Genomic DNA, 24,677 nt, shown 5'->3' on the forward strand with positions numbered 1-24,677 from the left:
AAAAAGTAAACAGGCTTCTCTACAGCCCAGAAACTATGATTCATGGTAGTGGCAAAGCTAAGTCATATTACAGGCTAAAAAGAGAGACAGCACCAGGTGTGTTGGAATAAATAGATTCCAGGTGGTATAATCTCCAAATATTGGATGCAACACAGAAGATAAATTTTTCATGAACTGCATCCTAGCATACAAGATAATCTACGAGATGAAACATTTGCACCACAGTTACAAATACTGAAAAATAAGTGAAATGTCAAGTATGTTTCTAGCTGTTATTTCAGTTAGCAAAAGCCATTTCAAAATCTCTTGACAAACGTAAAGGAGAACATGTGTACATGAATTCCAAACACATCCCCTCTTCCCTGATTCCATTTTTAAATCCTGAGAACTGCTGATTATGAATGGATTTGAGTAACACATAAAGTGTGGGTCACAGTTCAGATGGAATCTTGAGATTAATGCAAGAAAACAAAGACATTACTAGGTATAAAGCCCACAAATGTCTTCACTGATTTGTGATTACATTTGCACATTTTTTATCACAGAACACACGTATCAGCACTCAACATGCATTTTTATTGATTCCCCCAATCCCCATCCCAGTCTCCTGGAAATGTCTTGGTACACAGTGGCTTTTCAAAGCTACAACTTGCAACAAATGAATAGTTTTTAATGTTTTTTTCTGTAAATTTGGGCTTAGATTCTGTTCTAAGTTGGCAATAACCCTACTGAGTGGAAACTACTGTGGGATCATATTCCATTCTCTCAATCTCCTTTCTAAGCCATATGGAATTTGGGTTCCCTACAGCTCTGGAAAGTGTCTGTCACCACTGTGGTTTTGCTTGTAGAAATGTATTTTGAACTTTCAGTAAATCCCACAACAATATGTTGAGACTTTTGTGGTTCTTTGGTTTAAAGCATCACAAGAAACTGGGATGTGGTCATTCCACCAGTCTCTCATTGTTTCTGGTTGTAGCAGCAGGTGCCATGCATCAGGGAGACAACAGCAGACATAATTTCTCCTGCTGCTATGTGTAAATGTTGCAGCAGTACAGATGCCAATTACTACTGTGATCTTAGGAACCATAGAGAAAAACATTTCTCCTACTTTCCTAAAGATGAGTTTAGTTATTTTTTTTCAGGTCAAGTTTACTGGTGGCACAGAAGTAATCACAATATCATTTGTTGTCCTGGCACCATTGTTAAAAAAAAACATGCTGAAGAAAGAAACAGGCTGCTGAGGGGGTGGAAGCACGCATCTGGAGACCGGGTCTTGTAAGGAGGCACCATGCTGGGCAGGAACAGCCTTGAAAGACTGCAGCCCATGGATGACCCATGCTGCAGTAGGGACACTACGAGACAGAGCTGCAGGAAAACCTGAAGAGGCAAAGACCATCTGCAAAAAAGGGCAAGAAGCAAAGTGTGGGAGAGGAAACCAGGAAAAAGCAAAGGGCATTTGAGAGAAGCCATTATGCACATGATCCTGACATCCTGTACTGCCTATCACCTCCCTGTGGAACTGGGATGGATTTAATAACCTACAGCGTAAACAAAGCAAGCTTACACTAGGAAGCAGGGAGGAGCCAGTGTTTGAGTTAAGGTGACCCTGGGGAAGGGAGAGGAAGGTGTTAAGTGCTTGATTGATTGTGGGTTTTTTCCCCTGTACCTGACTTGGTGATCAAAAATCAGTGTTAATTAGCAGTCAATTAAATCAAGTAAAAATTCTCCAAGTTGAGACTGTTGTTTGTCACATATACACATAATGGTGAAAAAGTAGATTGCATATGTAGCACTAAAAAAACCACAACAGTGACTGAAAGCCTGTACAGCTTAATTTCTGGAACTAAGACTGATATTAGGCACCAGCTGTCTTAGAACATCTGTATTTTAGCTTGTCAGCCTGAGAAAGCTAATATTTGCAAACAGCCACATTTATAATGAAGTGTTAGATTGTTTCCACCACCTACCTCATACAGGGATAAATACTTTCTTAAGTAACAGGATTTTTTTTGTAAAGGAACACCAGGACGTAGTGTTTACACTACTCTGTTTTGATTTCATTTAGTCCTTAGCATTTGCTTCGTTTGAAAGTAATTAGAAATTACAAAATACTTTTCCAAAAGCATATAGAAGTGGTTTTACTACAGTTTTATTGTCCAGACGCATTTAAATAAAACCTACAGATTCTGTATATGGGAGAAGTGTGAACACCCTTATGAGTTCGCACCCTCTGCACCACAAACTTCTCTTCCTCCCTAACTTTTATATTTAGAGGTAGGACCACTGGTTTTAACAGTGCGCACAAATGCAGTTACATGCATATGTATTTAGAGGCTTGTGGCACTAGGGGTTTTTTTTCTTTGTTGAGTTGAGTGATCATAGATCACTTAAGTAAAACCATTTTCTGAATGTTCTTGAGGAGAGTAATCTGTTGCTATGCCTCCAAATATCAAAGGAAAGACACACACCCCCACCCCATTCTGCAAAGAAGTTTGAAGATTCACATTCTTCCTTCAATGTGGTTTAAGAGCTGTGAGATCAGCCTCCAGGAAAGATACAAATTGGTAATGACTTTCTTTTTCCAAATGAGCATATTCTGTAGAAATGCCCTGTGAATGAAGTGATAACACAAACATCATTGTAGCCATCTTAAAAAAGAAAACAACATCTTAAGAAGCAAACAGGAGCACATATGTGGAATCAGGCAGTTTATGGAGTCACCAAGCTAAAGTATTACGTCTTTCTTTTGTATATTCTGTGGTAGTGTTAATTTTCCTAACACCTTGACAGATTACAAATGCTGAAATAGGCATTTTTTTCCTCTCCTTTAGCCTATTTTCTATGGCTTTTAACCAAAATTATAAGCAAGAGTCCATATTTCAGACTCAAACCTTGTCTTTTCTTTGAAAAATGCATACCACTTCGTGTTTTCCTGTGTTGGCTTTAAATTTTCAGTTCCTCTATGTAATTGCACACAATTTATCACTTTATCTCAGATTTTCTTTATGCTTTTAGTGTAGGACATCAAATATGAGGCTGAAGCAGTGAAGATCTTACTGCCTCCTATGCTGTTGCTACTGTTTTTACTACCAACTTCCTTGACAACTCAGGAACAATCATCTGCATGATGGTAGAAGTGATTAAAGCATCTAGTAGGCAGAAGTCATGCATGTTCCTAACTCTAAGTACAAGTTACCCCTCCACAGGCAGCAGTCTGACTCACAAGCACAAGGCACACGTGGAAAAGTAACATCTAGATTGACCTTCAGTTCAGCTCCCCTTGATTTGCCAACGTACAATTCCAGATGAACCTAGGTACAAAGGAAAAACAAAAGAGCCCCGTTTCACTGAGAAGCAAATCCAAAGGCCTCTTCCCCTCGGCTGCTCCGGCCCAGGAGCTGACTGTCATGACACAGGATCAGCCAGACACCTGAGCTGCTGCCCCCCAACCCTCCCCGGCAGTTAAACGCTTGCCCTTTGCGGAGAAATCTGCAGACAAGGGCGAGGGGTGGGGATTCCGCCGCCGGCTTGCTTCTCCTTCCCTTGCCCGCTCGCAGGGGCTGAAGAGGCCCCTGAGCCACCCCCATGCGACAGCGTTACCGCAGGCCCCAAGGCAGCCTCTGCGGCCCGCGGGGGCCGGCAGCCCCAGCCCGCTGCCACGGCCCGGCCAGCGGCTGGGGGAAAGACAAAGCCCCGCGCAGAGCTGCGGCGGCTGCAGCGGCTGCCCGGGCAGCCCAGAGGCGACGGGAGGGGCGGCAGGGCGCCGCGGGCCGCCCCCCCTCCCGGGCCCCGCCGCCACAAGGGAGCACCGGGGCTGCCCCACAGCCGCTCCTCACCTAGGTAACGGCACAGCTCCGAGAAAAAAAAAAGGCAGCACCGCGAGCAGCCCGCTGACCACCGCCACTGCCGGGGAGACAAGAACCGCCGGCAGCCCCGCCGGTCCCGGGCCGGGCCGCCCGCCTCAGCCCGCCCGCCGCCGGCACCAGGCGCTCCCTGCCGCGACCGAGCGCCGGCCCGCCACGTCCCCCCCCAGCCGGCCGCTACCCGAAGGCCGCGCCCGGGCTCGCCCACCAGTCCCCGGCCGCCCTCAGCCCGACCCGCTCACCCAGCGCGCCGCCACACGTCCCGTACCGAAAGTCTTCCAGGCTCCCGGCGAACGCCCCGCACCGCCACAGCCGCCCCAGAGTGCCGCGCGGGCCGGAAATGAACCCACCTTCCGGGGCCGGCCCGCCCCGCCCGCCGGCCCCCGCCCCCGCCCGCCGGCCCCGCCCCCGCTCGCCGCCCCCGCCCCCGCCCCGCCCGCCGGCCTGCCCCCGCCCCCGCCCGCCGGCCCCGCCCCTGCCCGCCGGCCCCGTCCCCAACCCGCCCCGCCCGCCGCCCGCCGGCCCCGCCCCCAACCCCGCCCGCCCGCCGGCCCCGCCCCCAACCCCGCCCGCCGGCCCCGCCCCCGCCCCGCCGGGCAGCGCGGCCCGGAGCCGGCCGAGGAGGGGCTGCGGCTGCCGTTCCGCGCCGGGGCGGGCAGGCGCTCGGTGCCGCCGCGGGCTCCTCTCGGCCTGCCGGCCCCCGGGGCTCTGCGGAGGCCGCCCGCGGGGGCGCGGGCTGTGCCCACAGCGGCTGCCTGGGGGAGGGGGGGGCGGGGAGAGGCAGGCGGAGGAAAGACCCCGCTCCCTTCTCCCACCTTCCAGCCCTGCCGCGTACTCTGCACCCCTTCATTCCGGTAACACTTCACTTTTCCCTCACAGGGAACGGCTATGGGCTCAAGAGGTTAAACCGTGCAGCAGCTCCTAATGGCTTACTTGTGCCGGGGAAAACTTGTATGAGCTTTTCTCAAGCCACACATTCACACCAGTCGCTTTGTCCTACTCAAAAAGTGCACTCCTGAAAAATCGCTTCTATTTCAATAAAATATATTTAAAATTGCTGTTACTAACGTGCTTCCAAGTGCAAACAGAGCAAATGCACCCGTATTTCCCACAGCAAAATGGGATGCGTCATGCAGAAAGCATTTAACAGCTTGAGCCACGTGGGTGCTTTTGCATACGGAGGCCATAAGTATTAATGCCCGGGCTGCGAGTGGGCAAAGGGCAGAGCGCAGGGAACCCCGCAGCCGCAGCGAGCGCTCCCGGGGTCCGGTGGTGTAAACTGGGCTGAGACCCCGCCCAGTGCTCGCCCGGCCAGTGCTCAGCACAGGGTTGGTGGGGCGCTGCTGCCAGCTAGCGACAGACATTGGGTACTGCAGAAGGGTTTAGGGTTGGTTAGGGTTAGGGTTAGGTTAGGGTTAGGGTCAGGGTCAGGGTTAGGGTTAGGGTTAGGTTAGGGTTAGGGTTAGGGTTAGGGTTAGGGTTAGGGTAGGGTTAGGGTTAGGGTTAGGGTTAGGTTAGGGTTAGGTTAGGGTTAGGGTTAGGTTAGGTTAGGGTTAGGTTAGGTTAGGGTTAGGTTAGGGTTAGGTTAGGGTCAGGGTTAGGGTTAGGTTAGGGTCAGGGTCAGGGTTAGGGTTAGGGTTAGGTTAGGGTTAGGTTAGGGTTAGGGTTAGGGTTAGGTTAGGGTTAGGTTAGGGTTAGGGTTAGGGTTAGGGTTAGGGTTAGGGTCGAGTGGGGGAGATGGGTCGAGTGGGGGGGAGGGGTCGTGTTGGGGGGGTGGGGTCGAATGGGGGGGTGGGGTCAAGTAGGGGTCCGGGTCGAGTGGGGATGTGGGGTCGAGTGGGGGGGTGGATTTGAGAGGGAGGGTGGGATCGAGTGGGGGGCTGGGGTCGAGTGGGCACGTGGGGTCGAATGGGGGCGGTTAGGGTCGATTCGGGGGGTGGGGTCGAGTGGGGGGGGGTGGGGTCGAATGGAGGGGAGGGGTCAAGTCGGGGGTGTGGTGGAGTCGGGGGGTGGGTTCGAGTGGGGATGTGGGGTCGAGTCGTGGAGTGAGGTTGAGTCGGGGGTGGTGTCGAGTGAGGGGTGGGGTCGAGTCGGTGGGTTGGGTCGATTCGAGGGGTGGGGTCGAGTGTGGGGTGGGGTCGATTTGGTGATTGAGGTCGAGTGTGGGGTGGTGTCAAGTGTAGGGGAGGGGTCGAGTAGGGAGCTGGAGTCGGTTGGGGTTGTGGGGTCGAGTCGGGGTGTGGGGTCGATTGGGGGGGTGGGGTCGAGTGGGGGGGTAGCACGTAATTTATTAGGTGTCCCTAAGCAGTTAGGGGTTTGTTCTCAATGTTGAAACAGAGCAAGGTCTTAAAAAGATTAGTCAGGGTGGGTTTGGTACAATGCTCTGGGTGATGCTCTGTTTGTGTTGAGATAAGATGAAAAACTTTGTGTTGAGATAAGACGAAGACGGCATGGCTGGCCTGTTCCGTTCCACTGACGGTGTTAAAGTTAAGGAATGTAGTCTGAATAATTAGAAAAGATAAGGTGGGCACCTGAAGGAGATAAGGAGACCCTGAGTCAAGACATCGTTGAACAAAGAAAATTGAAAGGTTTACTCCACCTAGATCCCACCTATTATGAATAGAATGATTAGATGTAGAAATCAAATGAATATATATGTAAAGATGTTGTAACCTCTCATGAAAACTGTATAAATTACCTGACTTTCCACTCAAAACTTTGGGGCTAGTTTGTCCGGTGTGAACTGGCTGTTACTTACAGACAAAATTTGTCTCGGAGCCGTTACTTTGTGCCATTTTGGCATCAGTGTTTAAAAAGGTGCAACTGAATGTTATGGGGTTTTCCCCGATGTTTTGAAGGAGTGCTCCGAAGTACTTTGTTTGTCTCCTTCCTGCAATGGCACATTTCCCTCGCAGATCAGCAGCATCTCTCTTGGGCAGCACAGCTGGCCAGATGTCACTCCCAATTATGTAACAAAACCCCCCACCCTAGTAAAATTATAACTGTATTTTGGAGATGGGTAATTTAATAGTACCAGTTCACAGCTATGCAAGTTCCAATAATGCAAAACAAAAATCAAACACTTCCACACTGTAAGTATTTTTATTGGATGCACATAAACATACCCACACTTTTTTTAGTAGAAAGTGAATTACCGAGATTTGTTCTTTATTTTTCATTTTGCTCTTTGAAGTTTTACACTTTTGGCTTCATTGACCAAGCGAGCAAGACGTGCAGCAGCAGCACAAGGGCTGTGGCTGTTACGGTGGATCCGTAAGCCTGGATTCTGATGATGGCACAGCCTCGTCCTGCGGCCTCATGGGGTTATCTCCCTGAGCGGTGCTGCAAGGGCGGTGGTGTGGTTGAACCCGACAAGCAGCCAAATACCACAGAGGTGGCACTTTGGCTCATTTTGTCCTGCTCCATGCCCCCCCCACCCCAGCGGGTTGGGGGATAGAACTGGGGTGGTGGCGGCGGGGTGTTGTTGGTGTCAGATCTGTGGGTTGAGATAAAGACAGTTTAAAAGGACAGAAAAGGAAGTGGAATAAGAAAAGAATTAGAGTATACAAGTGATGCACAACGCAGTTGCTCGCCCCCCACTAACTGCTGCCCAGCCGGCTCCCGAGCACTGCCCCCTGGACAGCTTTCCGCCGGTTTATACACTGAGCATGAAATAAGGTATGGCACAGCCCTTTGGCCAGTGGGTCAGCTGTCCCGGCCGTGTCCCCTCCCAGCCTCCGGTGCCCCCAGCCCTCTCGCTGGTGCGAGAAGCTGGAGCCCCCGGCGCTGCCGGGCAGCGCACACCGACTGCAACGGCGTGTTACCAGCCTGGGGCTCATCCCACAGCAAATCACAGGGCTGTGCCAGCTACCAGGGGGAAATTAACTCTGTCCCAGGCGGAACCGGTACGGAAGGGATAAGACATTTTCCAGCACCAGCCGGAGCGTTTGCTTTTGTGCCAGGCACGTGTGCAAACCCGCAACGAGCAGCCGTAACAGCGGCGTTCAGAGTCCAGCCCGCTCGGGCTGCGAGAGGACGCGCCGCGTTCCGAGCTGCCCCGCTCGCCCAGCGCCCCCTTCAGCTCAGCTGCCCCCTGCCCCGCACCCGCCCCAGCCCCTCTGCGCCCCGCTGGGGTCTCCTTCATGTGCCCACATGCCGGGGGGGGGGGCGGGTCTGGGGCCGGGGGCGTCCGTGCCCTGGGGAGCCCGTCCCGGCGCGGGCACGGAGGGGAGCGTCTCCGAGCCCCCCGGAACGGCGAGCGCGGCTCGGGGAACGACGGCCGAGGCGTCCCGGGGCAGGGAGGGCGCGGGGGCCCCCAGCCCTGCAGCAGGCTCGCTCCCGGGGCTCGCTCCCCGCCGCCGCCCCCGGCTGCGTCCGCGCCCCCTCGGCGCCGGGCGAGGGGCTGCGAGGGAGCCCGGGGGAGGGGTCGGGCCAGGGCCCTTTTCCCCGCGGGGCTCCGGCTGAGGGCCGGGGCGGGGGGGACTCCGGGGCGAGGGGACCCCGGGGCGGGCAGCGGGGCCGGCGACGGCGGCGGCCCCCTCCCTGTAGCGGGGCGGCTGCCGGCGGCGGGGCCGGGCGGCGAGCGCGGGGGAGAGCGCCGGGGGGCAGCGGGGCCCGGGCCGGGGCGGGGAGCGGGGCCGGGGGGGCCGGAGCCGCGCTGGGGGGCGCGGGGGCTGCGCGGGGGGGCCGGGGGCAGCGCTGCCGGGGGGGCGGCCGCGCTGTGCCGGGAGCCGCCGGGCGGTGCCGGCTGCCGGCACTCGGCTGCGGCCGCGCTCCCCGGGCCGTGCCGGGGGCTGGCGGCGCTGCGGGCCGGAGCGGCGCGGGGGGCGCTTTGCTGCGGGGGGGCGAGCCCGGCGGGGGCGGTGAGCGGGCCCGAGGGGGGGGCTCCTTCCGCCGCGGCCCCGGGGGTGGCGGCCCGGGGGCCCCGAGAGCCGGGGGGGGGCGGCGGCGGCGGCGGCTGGCGCCTCCCCAGAGAGCCCCCCCGAGCCTGCCGCTGCCCCCGCTCGCCCCGCGCAGCTGCCCCCCGCCCCAGCCCCTCCCCCGCAGCCGGGTCCGCAGCCCCCCCGTCCCCGGCCCTGCCGTGACGGCTCAGCCGGGTCCGGTGCGCCGGGCGCTGCCTTGGCGCGGGTGCCGGTAGCCCCGGTGCGGGCAGGGAGCGGCGCCTGCGGAGCCCCCGCGGCAGGGGAGGGTCGGCCGGGCACGGGGGGAAACTGCTCCGGGGGGGATTAGAGAGAACGGACCCCTCACGGGAGCGCACATGCTGCAGGAGGCTTCTTTCGGGTAAAATGCAGCTGCCGCTGTCAGGGTGGCTGCCAGGCAGGGCATCGACGGTTCAAGGGTTTTGCTGTTCTGGGCTTTTTCGGACGAGCTCGTTCGGTGGTGGAACTTGACAGTCAGTGAATAACCCACATTGGGCAGAGGAGTTGTCCCAGGTTCGGCAGCTGCAGAATGAGCCCAAAATGGCCATGGGTAAGGAGGGTGCACAGAGCTGCTGTGCCACAGAGAAGGTCTTGTCAGGCCCCGTAGGTGGTGCAGGGTAAGCATTTCTGTGTGAGGACGGTGCTATCCAGCGGGCAGTGCTCTGGGAGAGGGAGGGCCGCAGTGGACAGCAGTGTTCCTCATCCCCTCAGCCTGCAGTGGCCACATAACATGTGTTGATGAGGAGCTAGCTACCTGGAGCAGGCATGCTGCTTCAGGCTGCCAGCTGATCTGCTGTCCCATGCAGGGGACAGGGGAGGGGTAGGATCCTGGGAGGGTTGTCTTGGGCTTTCGTAATGCTGTGTCTTGTTCCTCGACTAGGAGAGCCCCCCTTTTCTGATGAGGAGTCTAAAACGAGCAGCTCCCAGCACTTGGGGTCTCAGAGTTTTGCGTCAGCAGCAGCCTTTCCGAGGTGAGCTCCTCGTGTGCACATCTGGGTTCAAGAAGGCTTTCCCTGGTGGAACAAGCTAAACAAAAAGCATCTACCCTAATGGGTTCCCCGCCAGGACTCCTTCTTGAGGTGGCTTGCACTTAGGTGCAGTAAGGCAAAGCAGCGCTCTAGTTTGGCAAGAAACTGTTTGCCATTTCTGCCTCTGTGTCCTGAGCGGGGCATAGAGAGGAGGTCCTGCCTGTTGTGCTAGGAGCCACTTTCACAGCTCTCAGGAAACACCTTCTTCTCCTTCTTGTTGCAGGTGGAGCTCACAGCAGTCAGCAGGTGGTGGCAGCAGTGCCCAGGGGCTGGGATGCTGATGGCAAGGTGGAGCGGCCCCAACCTGAAGAGCAGCACCTGATCCCAACCCAAACCCTGAGCGTGTGGGAAAGACTGTGAAAGATGATGCCCCTGGGCCCCTCTGGTGAGCCAGGGGAGATGGCACGAGGGCAGGAGCCCTCCAGTCCCCCCAGAGCTGCTGAGCAGGAGAGTGGTGGTGATGCTGCTGCCTGGACACTTGCGAGACCTCTACAGTCGACAGCCCTCTGATCCTGCTGGAAACGCTGAGCAGAAGCCTGAGGAGGGGAGATGAAATAGCAGTAAGTTCTCACCGGAGCAAAAGCATGGAGTTTTGTCCTTGAAGTATGCCTTACCTCCTCAGATTGTTTGCGATAGGATCACAGATTTTCATCCATTTGCCGTTTTCATCTCTCGAGTGCCTCTGGTTTTCTCCTGTGTTGCACAGCTGCACACAGCTGGATGGGGAGAGCTGGCTGGCCTCGTGTACAGAGAGCAGCACGCGTCCCTCCAGCTCAGCCAGCCCTGTCCGCAGGCGGCTGGTGCTGCATTCCGTCTTTTTCTGAATGCTGGATGTTCAGCTGCCACAATTCATTTTCTCCCTTGTGAGTCAGGAAAGTGACATTGTACTCCTCTGGGAGTACATGGTGTCTTTGAAGGCATTATGCTTACTGCTTTATACTATACGTTGTGTGCCATCCCGCACTGATTCTTGGTGAGTAAAACACGAAGGAACTAAAGTTTGACAAGAAAGTGGCTTGGGGTTTTATTTTTTGATAGATGCATTTGACATTCCTTCTTGTAGTTTGTCTTCATCTGTGAGGTCCTTGTTTAATTAAAAGTCAAATTCCCGAAGGGAAACTGAAACTAACTTTTTGTCAGGGACATGCTGATCTGGGGAGAGATTAGAAGTACTGGAACAGTTGTGCGTATGTACCATAAGAAAAGTGTTGTCCAGAGGTTGCTATAGTAGTAGTATGAAGCCAAGAGGATGAGTGGCAATTAAGTTATTCCTGTGAGCTCACAGTGTGCCACAGGCAAATCTCAAAATGTTCCCTGCTTTGGAGTTTGTTCCTCTCTCTGTTGGTGGTGATTAGTTGGAAAGCAAGCCTATAGAAAAGCCTCTGTCCTGTCCTTTCACCCACATTTTGGGCATGTAATGCACAAAGATGAAAGATTTGGAAGGGGCAAAATAACTAGTTAACAATTATTAACTAATACACAGAATACACATGATACTGAGGCAAACGACTCAGGGGAAGGGTATGTGAGGGTGAGAATAAGTTAAAGAACTAACAAATAAAAAAAATAATTTGCAGTTGCATTAGCTAGGACCCTTCTTCTAGGTGATTCATGTCTTTGCTGTGCCCAATTATACCGTATATACCAATAATCAAATATCCTGGCTGCCAAAGTCTTCTAAAATTATTCTCATAATTTTTTTGTTTATGAGGCTTAGAAGTTCCTCTAGGAGGCCACACATCCATGGGTCCTCCTCTAGTACGAGTCAGGAATGGCCATTCCTCCTGGCACAAAATAATGAATTTTCATTTCAGCAAAGCCTGTGCCAGGGGTATCTTTTCCCAGTTCTCTAAAACCTCAGCAAGGGGTGCCCCCCTTCCAACGCCGGGTCTATTTTCCATTCTTATCAAATTGATTACCTTCCTCACCAGTCTGCGATTTTTTAAGATGTGAACGCAAGAGCACTTTCAGGTCTGTGTCTGGAATTACCCATGTCAAAGTCTCATCAGGTGATTTCACCTAGTTGCCGGCAGCTTTGGTTTGGTATAATCACAACTTTGTTAAATTTTGGTTTGCTTTAATCACAGCTCAGGGCTGGGCTACCACCCCAGCGAGTGGCAGAGCAAAGGGATACAGCACGGCTTATATAAACTTACCAAATCATTAATCAATGTCCGAAGGTTTTAGAAGTTTCCTTTGGTCGTGTCAGTTCTGCAAATCCCTCACCTGGCCCCTGTCCCAGCTGATTGATCTATTCGGTTCCAGTCTCTGCCTGGGTTCCAGGCTCCTCCTCGGATCGTGATCTCTGCCAGCTTTAACTCACACACTCCTTCAAGCACACTTAGTCTTTGAACAAGCAATTCCTAGTCACATCTACTAATTTTTCTAGAAATTGTGCACCTGTGTGCACAAATGGATGATCTGTTGTTTCTCTGTTCTCCCACTGATTAACTGGACTGGGTGTTAAACCAGGCTTGGATTAGGGCTATACTGGGGACGAGGCCTGGTTCTGCCACTTTAGCTGCTTCAGCACTTTAAATTTCCTAATTCAAAACACATTTTCTTTAACAAGCAATAACAGAACAATGGAGAACAATTAACAATGGTTTGGCCACTGCTGATGACAATTGCTGTTTCTAGTGTATATCGCTATATGCCATGTTTATGAAACCTGGATCTGCGGGAATCAAAATGTTCTGTTTCATGCCCACAGATGAGCTCCCTGAGATGAGCATCCACATTTTAACAAGCCTTTACATCAAAGGCTGTAAATGAGAGTCAGTCTGCACAGCCAGCTGGGAATCTTCTGTTGTTCCAGGCACATCTTTTTGTCCCATTCAATACCTTGTCTGTGTGATTTGCCTTTTTGTCTGTCTTGTGCTCTCCTGCTAAAGACTTCATAGGCCTCAGTCTCCTGATACTGCTCCAGCTCCCGCATCTAATGCGCCTTATCTCTATCTGCTCTCCAGGAGTTTCAGGGAGTTGCCTCCCCTTCAGGAGGAAGGGAAGAAAAACAACTTGGCAGATGAAGTGCTGGTCCATTTCACCTGTGCAAACAGGAAAGGAGTGAAGAAACAATGAGAATGTACGTGAGATGCAAAGACACAGGATTTCTGGGTAATACTACTGTATTCTGGTGTGTGTCCGTTCCTTGTTTTTTTCAAATTCAAATCACTATTCTGTTCACTCTTTTTTGTTAGATCTAGAAGTAGCCTGCTGCTAAGCTACTCAACTGAACTGAGTATCACCTACGCAGGGACTTCAGAATTCCCTTTCTGTGCCAGGATTAAATGCTGCCAAGCAGGAATGCCTGAACAGATCAAGCTTTAACGTTCAGAGCTGTAACCGTGGGGTTCCAATACGCCCTTGTTTTTTTGCTCCACAGACAAAAATGCACTACCATTCTACAACCACACACTTTTCCCATCTGAGAGGCGAACAAAACATCATGGCTATTGGAAAAGAGTAGTGTAAAGATAAAAGAGCCTAGGTGATATCAATTTAAGCTATCTACATTTAGGTTAAAAGAAAACTTCAGGCTAGGAAGAAAAAAAATATTTCACACGTGCATAATAGAATGAGGTTAACTGGAGAATTCTTTAGGGGAACCGATGAACTGAAAACCGTTTAAGGAATGGTCACAACACTTGCTAAAGGGATCCTTTCCAGGAAAAAAAAAAAAAGTTGAGCAAGTTTTTTACCCAATGAGTTTAAAATTCAATGGAAATAAGTATTCAATCAGAGTGAACATTAGTCACTGGGTATGCCTTTTATTTTCATTATGTCATCGCAATAATACATGCAATAGTTATAAATTTCATGCATTGGCAAACCTGTTTTGATGCTGCTGAGGACACAGTTAACATTCTGGATTGGGGTGCAGATTTAGTGATGCTGGGTTTGCATTTCTTTTGGACACTGTATTCTTCCAGAAGACATTAATTCTCCTCTTCTGTCTCCAGCAATGTGCTGCTGCCAGAGTACAGTAATCGACTCAAAAACAGCAGAAGTTTTCCCTCAGCTTGTGTCTTGGATGGATTGTTTTGAATCAGTAAGAAGGAGTTCTACTGAACTACCTGTAAGTAGATGTCCTAGGTTTTCTAGCACAGATCTATACAGTTCTATAAATATTTCTTTATATTTTTATATATATATATATATATATATATATTTCTTACAAAACTTAAACAAGAAGAATGATTTTTAGGGTGTTTGCTCTATGACTATAGTAATGGTCTTTTTCTAGGGGAGACTCACCTAGAAAAAAGTTTGGTCAGCTCGACCAGTCCTTATTTCAGCCAATTCCAGTCAGCTCAGTGGTCCTTATGCTCACCACGCACAACAAGAAGTAGCAGGACTACAAGGCTGGAACAGGGGAAGCGCCAGACTTTCCCTTCAACTGTTGTATCGGACAACTAGTTTGCTAGCTGCTGCAGTTCAGACACTTTTCCCCTGGGTTGTGGGACACTAACCCACACACGGTAGTATACTATGACTCCACCACTTGCTTCAGGAGAACGACTTCATATTCGTTAGCTAACCAAAACCAAGCTTACTCAGCTTCAACAAGAATGTTGGGCTGTTGTATTAGGGATGGGGGCTCCCAAGCAGCAGTGGCCTTCAGTGCCACAGTCAAAAAGGGCAGGAGAAAACGAAGGGAAGGAAGTACTCAGCAGCCTTTCCCTGGCCTGCTACAGGCTAGACTCACCGTTTTACTCCAAAAAGGACAGATGCCCTGGGGTTTTAAAAAGCAGCACACAGAATAGAGATTTGAACTCAATCTCCTTCTTCCTAGATTAAAAAAAATAAATCTGTCTCAAGCATGATAAGAATATGTTAAGGGCAAGGGGTAGAGGGGCAGAATGTCTTACTCTCTTCCCCCCCTCTCCCAGCAGACAGCAACATCATTCTCACTACAGATGTGTTACCAAATCAACGGCTTTACCTTTGACACACATCCTCAGTTATGGTTAACATGCTGTGCCTATGCACCATTTTATAGTATCTCTGTATAAGTTACATTCTGCAAGCTTAGTGAAAAGTGACAAAAGGAACCCTTGTTTTTTGCATCATCCCACTTTTTGTCCAGCCATCGTAAAAACTTCTAAGCATTTTGTCCTTGAAGTATTTTCAAAAGCTTAAGTGTCCTGATAAATTCATGTGATGCCATCAAATTGCACTGTGACTTAACTACTGCTTTGCTGTAATTCAGAATTCCGGGCTTCCCTTGAATTTGGAAGGGCTTTGCAACATTGCCATATAACCTCTGTATTTCACCCCAAGAGAAACAATTCTGACTGGGAGTGTTCATGTCTTTGTCACATAAATGCCAAGGTAAAAACCCTAAAATGTTCAGTAGCATCAGAAGTGCCCCACAAACTGACTCATTTTGTTGGGCAGTTCTTTCTATTGTGGCCAGGGTTTCCACAACGAAAACAAATGTTCGATGGTGGATGTGGATCCCAGGGGTCTTTCATGTAACTAGAAGTTTTTTGTAAAATAAAAAAAAAAAAAAAGGAAAATGTATGCATGTATCTATCTTCTTAAAACAAACATCTCTACAATGTTCCCATAACCTTCAAAGAACATACCTGACAGTTACTTGACTGGGTTGTATTCACAGCAAGACTGTATCATCATAGCCTGTACTTTATCCTCTTTGGTAGCATTGTCTTCAGCCAGGTTGTCAGTCTGTTGATCAGGTAATTATTATTTGACGCTCACGTTAGGCTACAAATAGGCTTTGTTTCTACCTTGCCTCAAGACTTGTGTAGCCAATCCCATTTTCTTCCAAGCGGACTGAAGCTATGTTTAGAAAAAAGTACACCAGCCAGCATTTTGAAGCTGACCTTTAAGCTCCAGACTAGTTGAAGAAGCTAGCCACGGTACATTTAACTGAGATGCATGCAAGTAGCATTATTTATGTTTTGCAGCATTAAAAGGACACACAACTTAAGAGTTGTCGCAGATGCTTTTGCTTGCTGAAATTCAGCTTCAGACCCAGAAGCACTAAACGGAGTCAAGCTTTTGATAATTCCTCAGCAAGGGATTTAAGAATTTTCTGTTGGTTCTGGATTTTCTGTTGGTTTTTGTCTGCCCACAAACTCTGCTCCAGGAAAAGGAGTCCTTAACAGCAGCTCTTGCCAAGTGCAATGGAACTGCAGGCCCAACACGTACTCAGAAGCTACTCTTTGTTGATCTTAAATGATTCCAAAGCCATCCTCAGCGCTCCTTTTCTAAGCAATCACCCTTTGACACCCAAAAGGAAACCTTTGGGATCAACGTGTCCCCAGGGAGGGCTTGACACAAAACCTCTGCTCAGACCTGCTGTCCTGTGATGCCTGCCAGCAGAGCTGGTGACATGAGTGCTCCTTCCCTGTCTCCGTTGAGGATAATAAGGATAGCAAAGCCCTCCCGTTTGTCTTGTTGACGGGATTGGGGCTTACGCAGCTTGAAAGGCAGTGAGGGAGTGCTAACAGGCAGCCCTGCCAGCCAGCCTGAAGGGCAGGGGGGATGTGAAAAGCAGCTTGGGGCTGCCTGAGAACTAGCACAGGCATTTACGGAGGGAACGCGTGGGAGCAGGGTGTTCTCTCGCTTTCGCTCTCTGGGAACGTGCAATCCATTCCTTCCCTCAGAATCTCTCATCTCTAAGTGAGAGACAGTCAACGTTTTAACTAATGTTTTACAAAATGCCTCTTTGTAAATACCTGCACCTACACATACACATTCTATTAAAGTAGCAAAGAGTATGCTTCCCATAAAGAAGTACCTGAAGTTTGAGAAATTTTGCAGACTCTTTGATGACCATCTGAATTGTGGACCTGATCACCTGATTGGTGGATCCCATTTTAAACTCTCTTTAAAGAAATGGAGATTTAGGAATGATACCACTATGGAAATAGGCAGCTAGGCATTTCACAGGAATTAGAAAAGACTGCGTCAGCTACAGCTGGTGGCTATCAGCTCCAATATTTTGAAGATTAGTGGCAAACTATTTCAAAAACTTGTTGACAGCTCTTTTCTAGAAATGTAATGCTTATTTTAAGAAATCATTTGTGCAGTGCATTGCAGAAGTTGAAAAAACCCCCACCATTCTTCTTCCTTGTAAAAGAAAGAAAAAAAACGGTTTACAGTTCTCTTCCTCTTCATTGTACTCCTCATTCTCATCTTCACCACTGAGGGTGTATAATCAGTGTAGAGCGTGTTGGTCTTAAAATACTCTCTTGAGTTCTGTGTGATTCTTTATGATGGGCTGGATGCAGAATCCCTTCCTGGAGACCCTGTTGCAATGCGGCAGCTACAGAAAAGAACGTTATATTTATTTTGTTGGGGGGAACTAGAACATGAAATCCAGGTTCAGACCAGCAGGCGCAGTTTTGAAATCATTATCATGCTGAAGGAATACTTAAATGGACCAATTGTGCCTTTTAGGAAAACTCGTCTGCAGTGGCTGGCAAAAAAGCTTCTTCCAGCTACAGAGAATCTGAAAAAAGATGGACACAACCTCCTCTCAATGGACAGGGGAGGCACTGCTGAATAAAGCCTTTAGACAGCGTAAAAAGCATGACTAACCCCCGATTTCTCATTTCTACATAAAACATACAAATCTAAAGAGTTCTATAAAAATGAAAGAAGTGCTGTATTTTATTTGGTTTTAAGCTTTTTGTAAGCTTTCCCAACTTAAAGACTGTCCATTGCACGTTTAGTTAGAGCTCCCAAAACAGAAGCCACATTTCGTAGCTGTATCCTAAGCCCTCTGTACTGCTGGCTTGTGCCGAAGCAGCAAAGGTATGAAGAAAAAACCCAAAACACCATTGGTGAGGGGTGCGTGTGCTTGTTTGACACAACAGTTTTATTGTCCAAGGAGCTGCATTTTAAAGATGGATCTTCAATTTTTGAAAATCGCAGGCCAAGTTTACACTGCAGCACAGTGAAGGTGTCACAGAGGTACCTTGGTGCCAAGAACCCAGCTCAGCAGAGTTGTGAGCTTCTCCTTTGCCTCATTTAACCTGCTTCCTAATAGACCGAGTGCTGGCCAAGTTCTGTGGTTCCCAGTGCTCATCCCAGCTTGACCAGAGCCAGATCAGGGAGCATCTACCCTATGTGGCTACAATTTCTGAAACTTCCTGCACAGCATTCTGTAACTGCTGTTATACTTGTAGCTGTATTGGTGTAAGGGTTATTTGTAGTGTGCAAGTAAAAATGCCTTGCCAGTTTGTGAAATCTGAAATGGACCTAAGGATAACCCAGTGATCTGGACGGTACCTCCATATGGACCACATGGCCCATGGACTGAGCTGCAGCGTAGGGAAACTCCTGACGTCTGGTTCAAAGCAAGCCTCTTCCACCTGGTTTTGCTGCAGGTGGCTGTTTGGTTGACCTTTCTTTTAAAAAGAAAATAGCACTGGGAATTCGGTCTGGGGGCTTTGAGAGGGAGAGTGAGAAGAAGCAAGCCTCAGGCAGGGTGAGAGTTTTGGTCTCTGTGAATGTTATCTCCAGGAGGAGATAGCCATGGCAACCGCTGCTGCTGTGCAGATGTTTGCAAAACAAGTCTGTGACATAAGAGGAAAGGTTTGGAAGGCGTTTTTACTACCTTCCCCAAGACTGTTCACATTCAAGTAAAAGTTTCTCCGCTTGGAGATATTCGGAGCCCACCTGGATGTCATTCTGTTCAACCGGCTCTGGCTGAACCTGATTTAGCAGGGGGTTGGACTAGGTGATCTCCAGAGGTGCCTTCTGACCCCGACCGTTCTGTGATTCTGTGAAAATCATCTCGGTTACTGAGATTTGAGTACATTTTTCCCCCAGTTCCTTCAGCGTCATTTGGAAAATGGAGGAAGGAATTGCATATGGGGGCATTTGGAACTTGAGGGGGTGTCATGTTAAGAAGTGAGGTTTCCTCGAGCCCTTTCTATTTGATCAGCCCGTCGGTTTCCCAGGAAAGACGAGACCCTTGTGCCTGACCAGCCTGCCCACCATCCGCGCTTTGACAGCCCACCGTATCAGGGGGTGATTCGACCAACCTTTTCAGGGAGCCCCGCTGACAGCGTCACTGAGTCAAATCCCGTGTATTGACTACTCAAATCTCTGAGGATTTATACAAAACATGGACTTCAGCTGAAGGCTTTTATTATCCAATGTACAAGTTTGTGGTAGAATAAGGTTCAAAGGTTGCTGGTGATAGCACACTGACTGCAAAACAAGCTGAAAACCATACAGCTAACAACAGCTAGCGTGCGTTGGTCACATAATAAAGTTCTTGCTTGGTAGCCATCCCTGTGTGGGAGAAGACAAGTTCCGCCCATCAACTGATCCCTGAAGTTACAATGAAGTCTTCCCTAACTTCTCCCCTCCTTTGTTCATCTCTAGGCTTCATATGAGCAGGCATATGATAGCGCAGATGAGGATGAAGTCTGCTGACCAGTTTTCACATCAGAGCATCTGGGGGAGGGGAAAGAAAAAAAAAGGAAAAAAAAAGTTATGTCTGTTTAGGGCTGCTCTTGCAGCTTTCACTGGGGCTCACTCATTTACTTGGAACGGTTTCTATGACAGTGAGAAGTCATGTCAAGTCTACAAATGGGAAATTCATTTGGGGTCTTCCCACCGGGTCTACCCCTGTCACAGCAAGACCTTGTCTTCCTATGCACCATGGCCTCCATTTCATAGAATCATAAAATCACCGAAGGGTTTGGGTTGGAAGGAACCTTAATGATCATCTAGTTCCGACCACCTGATACGGGCCAGGACACCTTCCAGTAGACCAGGTTGCTCAAAGCCCCATCCAACCTGTCCTTGAAGACTTCCAGGGAGGGAGCATGCACAGCTTCTCAGGGTAACCTCTTCCAGTGTCTCTCCACCCTCACCGTAAACAAATTCTTGTAATACTGACTCTGCATCTACCCTCCTTAAGTTTAAAACTGCTGCCCCTCGCCCTACCACTACACTCCCTGATAAGGAGTCCCTCTCCATCTTCCCTGTAGGCCCCCTTCACTTACTCTTCTGTCTATCGGCCAGCTACCGATAGCAGACAAGGAGCAGTTTACATCAGGGCAGCAGCCCAAAGCCCAGCAAGGGAAGGTAAGGACTGGTGGGGGGTAGTTCACATGCATCAGCACTGGATGATGCAGGTAGTCACTGTCTCCTAAGACAGACTCAGTAGGATCAGAAGAAAAAACAGCAAAACCGGGAAAAGGAAATGCATTCTGGACACGTTTTAGTACTGCCTATTACCTGACATAAAACAGCAAATAGGCTTGCTGCTTGAGAACTGTGTTCAGGTCGGAACAATTCACAGACACATCATTCATCTGGTACCACAGCCCGTTGCTGGCCTGTCAAAGAAAGGCAAGGACATCTGGAGATGAACCGCATAGTTTCTCCAGAACAACACGGGCAGAAAAATGGAGAAGCAAGAGTCCACCAACCCAAATCCCATCCAGCAGGTAAGGAGACCTTCTCCCCCAAAACCTTGGCTACCAGAAACACTGCCATCAAAGTTTGCCTTCCCCAGCACACATTCCTCCCCGCTACGAAGGAAGTGGCTCTTTACCTTTGTGTAGCAGAGAAAGTGACCTTGACGACAGCTGTCACCGATGTGCACCACAACAGCATATAAGGCATAATGGAGCCGTTCTGCAGCTGCCTGAGATATGTATGGCCGGAGATCAAAGCACGGGGGGTACTGCACAAACTGCGGAGAGACCGAGAGGGCTCAGGAAGGATCCTGGAATACTACATGAAATATCCAGCCAAGACCAGAGGCCAGCAGTGTAGAAATACATCCTTGGGGCTCATCAACACTCGGTTTTCCCTGAAGCAAGACATCATGCTGGTGGCATTGGTGGCAAGAGACTGTCCTTGGCCGAAACAGCTTGGTCAGGGCGGAGTATATGCTTGCCTTCCCACGGGAGCTCTCCTCTCCCCAGAAGGGAACATGAGAAGCTCCACCTGAACAGTTTGTGACAGAGTGCCCTGGTTTAGCAAATCTGCTCCAGGAAGAGAAAGAGTTGCCCTCCACTTGCGTACACACCTTGTGGATCTTCTCGCCAGTGGCGTCAGCTATGTTCAGTCGCAGCGTGAGAACCCTGGGCACGCGATCGATTGTAACCTTCTTGAAGGCTGTAACCATCTTGTCACACCTTGAAACCAAGCAGAGAGCCAAGTGCTGAAAAGCACCCTGTCTTGCCCCAAGGCGGCCAGACAACCTTTCCTGTCTCGCACATCCTTACGCTATGCTAAGACTCTTCAGTACCATAAGGCCATATGAAAAAAATAGTTGTCTCTCATGATTGTGCATTGAAGCTACTTCTGCTCGATGACACGCAGCACTTTCACGCAGGAACAAGTATTAATCGGTTGTCAGTAATCATCTTACTTGCTACATGGAAAGCTGTTTTCACCACCCAGTTGCTCAGGTTTCACAAAGTTCTCCAGAGCCGCGGTGACAGATGAGGCTGCCTGGAGGGGTGAGAAAGGAGAGCTCTGAGCTGGGGGAAATGCCCTCGCCCAAGCACTCAGGAGGAGTTGCCCACAAGACGCAGGTGGCTGCTGCTGAGGAGACCCACCGTGACCCTGCAAACCATGGCCAGAGGGAGATGGAAAGAGGGTATGATGCCAAACATTTCCCTCATTTCCCAGAGGTTCCTGGCATTACGAAGAGCTACCTCACCGTGCCACCGCTCACTTCAGCTACTGACGGTGTGCAGGGTCATCAGTAATGAAAACAACACGAGCCATCAGCCTAGGAGCCAGATGGATGTTGAGGGAGGGCAAAGAGAAGAAGGCTGAGAGTCCCTCAGGGGTGCAGAGGGGATAATGCATGCTTGTGCAGCTTAAAGCCAGCACCTCCAAGGGAGACCACTGCCATGGCCTTTGCAGAAGGACACCATCCATACCACTTCCCACCCCCCACCGAGCTCTCTTGTGTTCACAGCAGACATTTTTAAGATAACTGTGTTGATTCTAGAAAGCTACAAGGGGCTTCGGACGCCTTGAAGCACAGTGACAAACTCTCTTACTTTGATATCCAAAGAAATATCCAGGAAGGACAAACAGGAATCAAAAACGGCATTGCAGCTGCAGCACGTGACTGGAAGGCAAATGGAAATGCTCAGCAATAGGGGAAGTCGACTGACTGTGCTGGTTGATGCTCTTCATCCCTACTAGAGCCAGCCACACGCTCATCTCTTTCTCACAGGCAGACAGCAGGGCACAGATGAGTCCAAGGAGAGCAATGGTTGTGGAAACATACCTCTGGATCTCATAAAGCCCCCAAATATTTGATAGATGATGGTAGTTGCTTGAGTAGAGATGTCCCAGCTGGAAGGAAATGGGAAGGCAGAGAGTTACCTCCTCCAAGAGTTTTCCTTTGTCTGGAAGCCCTGGGCGTAGGGTTTCCTTGATGGGGATACATCAAGGAGACCAAAAGGCTTGGGAACACTGAAAAGTAGTTTGAGATTGTGCTTACTCGCTGTGTCCACTCATACAAGCCCTGTGCATGGCAATTACAATACAGCGGAAGAATTCACAGGCGCTCCCTGGCATGCCAAGCTTGAAACATTCTCCTATTTCTAAAAAAGAAGAAGTTAGTACTTCAGTCCTATAATAACAGAGGATAACGTGTCAAAGCACCTGGGATGACTTACGCGGGAGGGCATTGATGATGGCCGTGGGCATGATGGCGCTGGCTGGCGTGTGCAAGACTTCGTTAACATGTGCTTCCATGATGCACATCATGCAGAAGCCTTGCTGACGACCTGAAGAGCGAGGAAGGGGAGCAAGCTTCTCAGGTTAGAAAAATACCCATAGCAATGGGTAACCTCATGGAGATCTTGGAGTTCTAAGAACAGCCTCCACTCCTCCCAAGGTGCCCCACAAGCCCAGGACATCTTAGTGCACAGTAAACTTTCTTGAGAGTTTCACTGACAGAAATTTTCTGTGCAACCAGCAGAGAGTTTAACTTGCAGGAATAGGGAACGACACCCAGGGCTAGAAGGAGGCATCTTTCTGACAGTGCACACACCTCGATACGACAAGCAGCTTCCAGGCTTGAGTGTTCCAAGAACACTAACTTGGGAGCAGCTGACAAAGAAAGGCTACTTTTCACCTGCCTCTTATTCCAGGTTCTGGGGGTCCTTGGGAAGTGCCCGACAGATTGACAAGGAGATGTTCTTATAAATACTCACAGGAGCCGCTGTGCTCTCGAGAGAGCAGGTAACTGGCAAGAGGTGGGGTGTATGTCAGGCACTGCAGGACAACGTTGACAAAGCACGTAGTGCCTGCGTTCCAGAGGCCTGCTCCAGCTCTCCGTCTTTGCTGCCACTCCATGCAAATCTTCTCTGGGGGAAAGAGGATCCTTTGTGGCAGAGCCATTCCATTGGCAACCACTGCAGGGAAATGATGTTTGAGAAGAGTTGAGACGGTACTGTTGCGCAAAAACATATTTGAAAAGTTGAGTTGTCTGCAGGCGCACCCAGGACAACCAGCTCCAACCCCCAAGCCAGAAACATTGCGGGAAGCCCAACACTGCCACTGGAATTCACTGGTGAGGAAAACATTTTGGAAAATCGTCTGTTCACCTGCTTACTTTGCTGGAAGTCCAACAAACCCACACTCTGATTTCTGGGCTTGGGCTACCTGTCTTTCCCTCTAGAGTCTTGCATTATCAGGTCAAGTCTTCCCTTTTGCTGGCTGTAACTTGATGAAAACAAGCAAGCACCTAGCCCAGAAGGGAACCCTACTGACCTCAGGTCATTCTACTAGCAATGTCATCGTTCAAAGGCTTGTATAGAATGGCAGAGGAGTGACCAAATGTGTTTTCCTGCGCCCAATCGAAACGCCCTGGGTAGGTCTGGCTGCTCTCAGGAAACACCCTGGAATTCCCTCGAGGTTGTCAGCACATCAGTATTCAGGGATGGAGCACCAGCCGTGCCCATTGCATTTGGGCGTTCACAAAGCCCAAGCCTGCTGGTGAAGCCGTTACTCACGGGAGTCATTTTCCATTGCAGCCGTTGCTCCTCTCAGGGACAGAGGGGAAAGCTGACCAAGGATGTCAGGACGCGCTCCAGAAAGAGAAGATCAGCGCCAATCCCGTCACCTGATTGCAATGAAATCACTGGAGCTCAACAAAATCATTAAAACCAAACACAAACGAAACACACAGACCAGCACTCGCCATCAAAAGTGTTCCAGTGGTAACTGCCTGTGGCTACCATTAGCAGCAGAGCCCCCTAGCTCTCCAGCCCACCCTCTTCCACCTTGTCTGCAGGAGTGACCAGCTTTTGGCCGCTACTTTAACAGCGGCCTATGCCGGGCTCCTTTTTCATTCTTCCTTCCTGCTCCTTCAGTTCAAGGTGGGCTTCTGGTCAGTCTAGGCTGGGCTCAAGACCTCCCTACTTCCGTAGCCTAGACTATGGCAAAGAAATAAGAATTAGCAAACAGGAACTCTACCCACAGCGCCTGTCTGACCAGCCTAGAAAGGAGGAAGACCCCAGCACACAGCTTGGGAGGTAGAGACCAGTATACACTTTTATCCCCTACCTACCTCCTCTAGGATCTCTCCCAAAAGTCACACCATAATTACCTTTGAAAGAGGGTGGAAGCTGAGGAGCAGTCAGCAGTAAATGATAAATGCTTGGAAACAGGTAACCACACAAGCAGACAATGAAGGAGATGAGTTACCCGAAGGGCAGCTCAGCCCAACTGGCTTTCACTAGCCCGCTGCTCAGGATGTCAAGCCCTGGCCTGGTGAGGTCACAAGTTCCGGGTGGGTGCCACATCACTGCCCCTTTGTGACACGGGGCTGCACAGGGAGACAAGGTGGCCACGCAGCCGCCCCAGCCTGGGCACCTCCCCTGAAGCCGGCAGCC

General features: G+C 50.3%; 2 protein-coding genes and 1 long non-coding RNA gene across 6 annotated transcripts in view; 1 reads left to right on the forward strand and 2 right to left on the reverse strand.

Moving 5' to 3' along the window:
* Positions 1-822: 822 nt before the first annotated feature.
* On the reverse strand, positions 823-6,658 carry LOC121097580. The gene is made up of 4 exons (XM_040614706.1): positions 6,622-6,658; positions 3,601-4,040; positions 3,264-3,311; positions 823-1,396 (listed from the first exon to the last, which is right to left on the reverse strand). Exons 1-4 carry the CDS (start codon positions 6,656-6,658, stop codon positions 1,139-1,141), a joined length of 783 nt encoding a protein of 260 aa, XP_040470640.1. The 3' UTR covers positions 823-1,138.
* Positions 6,659-6,946: 288 nt separating this feature from the next.
* Positions 6,947-9,313, reverse strand: LOC121097275. Of its 2 annotated transcripts, none has more exons than XR_005830885.1 (2): positions 9,121-9,313; positions 6,947-7,359 (listed from the first exon to the last, which is right to left on the reverse strand). It is a non-coding gene; the product is annotated as an uncharacterized LOC121097275 (long non-coding RNA). The 2 variants fall into 2 exon arrangements; XR_005830886.1 differs by having other exon boundaries at positions 9,111-9,313.
* A 994-nt stretch (positions 9,314-10,307) lies between these two features.
* The window catches only part of LOC121097272 (BCL-6 corepressor-like protein 1), a 28,161-nt gene continuing 13,791 nt past the window's right edge, over positions 10,308-24,677 (forward strand). For all 3 annotated transcript variants that reach the window (XM_040614063.1, XM_040614064.1, XM_040614065.1), the window contains exons 1-3: positions 10,308-10,370; positions 12,780-12,927; positions 13,773-13,888. The gene's annotated coding sequence lies outside the window, so the exon portion shown is untranslated. The remainder of the gene's footprint in view (positions 10,371-12,779; positions 12,928-13,772; positions 13,889-24,677) is intronic.

The sequence above is a fragment of the Falco naumanni genome, chromosome 14 (assembly GCF_017639655.2).
Source record: "Falco naumanni isolate bFalNau1 chromosome 14, bFalNau1.pat, whole genome shotgun sequence".
Classification (NCBI taxonomy): domain Eukaryota; kingdom Metazoa; phylum Chordata; class Aves; order Falconiformes; family Falconidae; genus Falco; species Falco naumanni.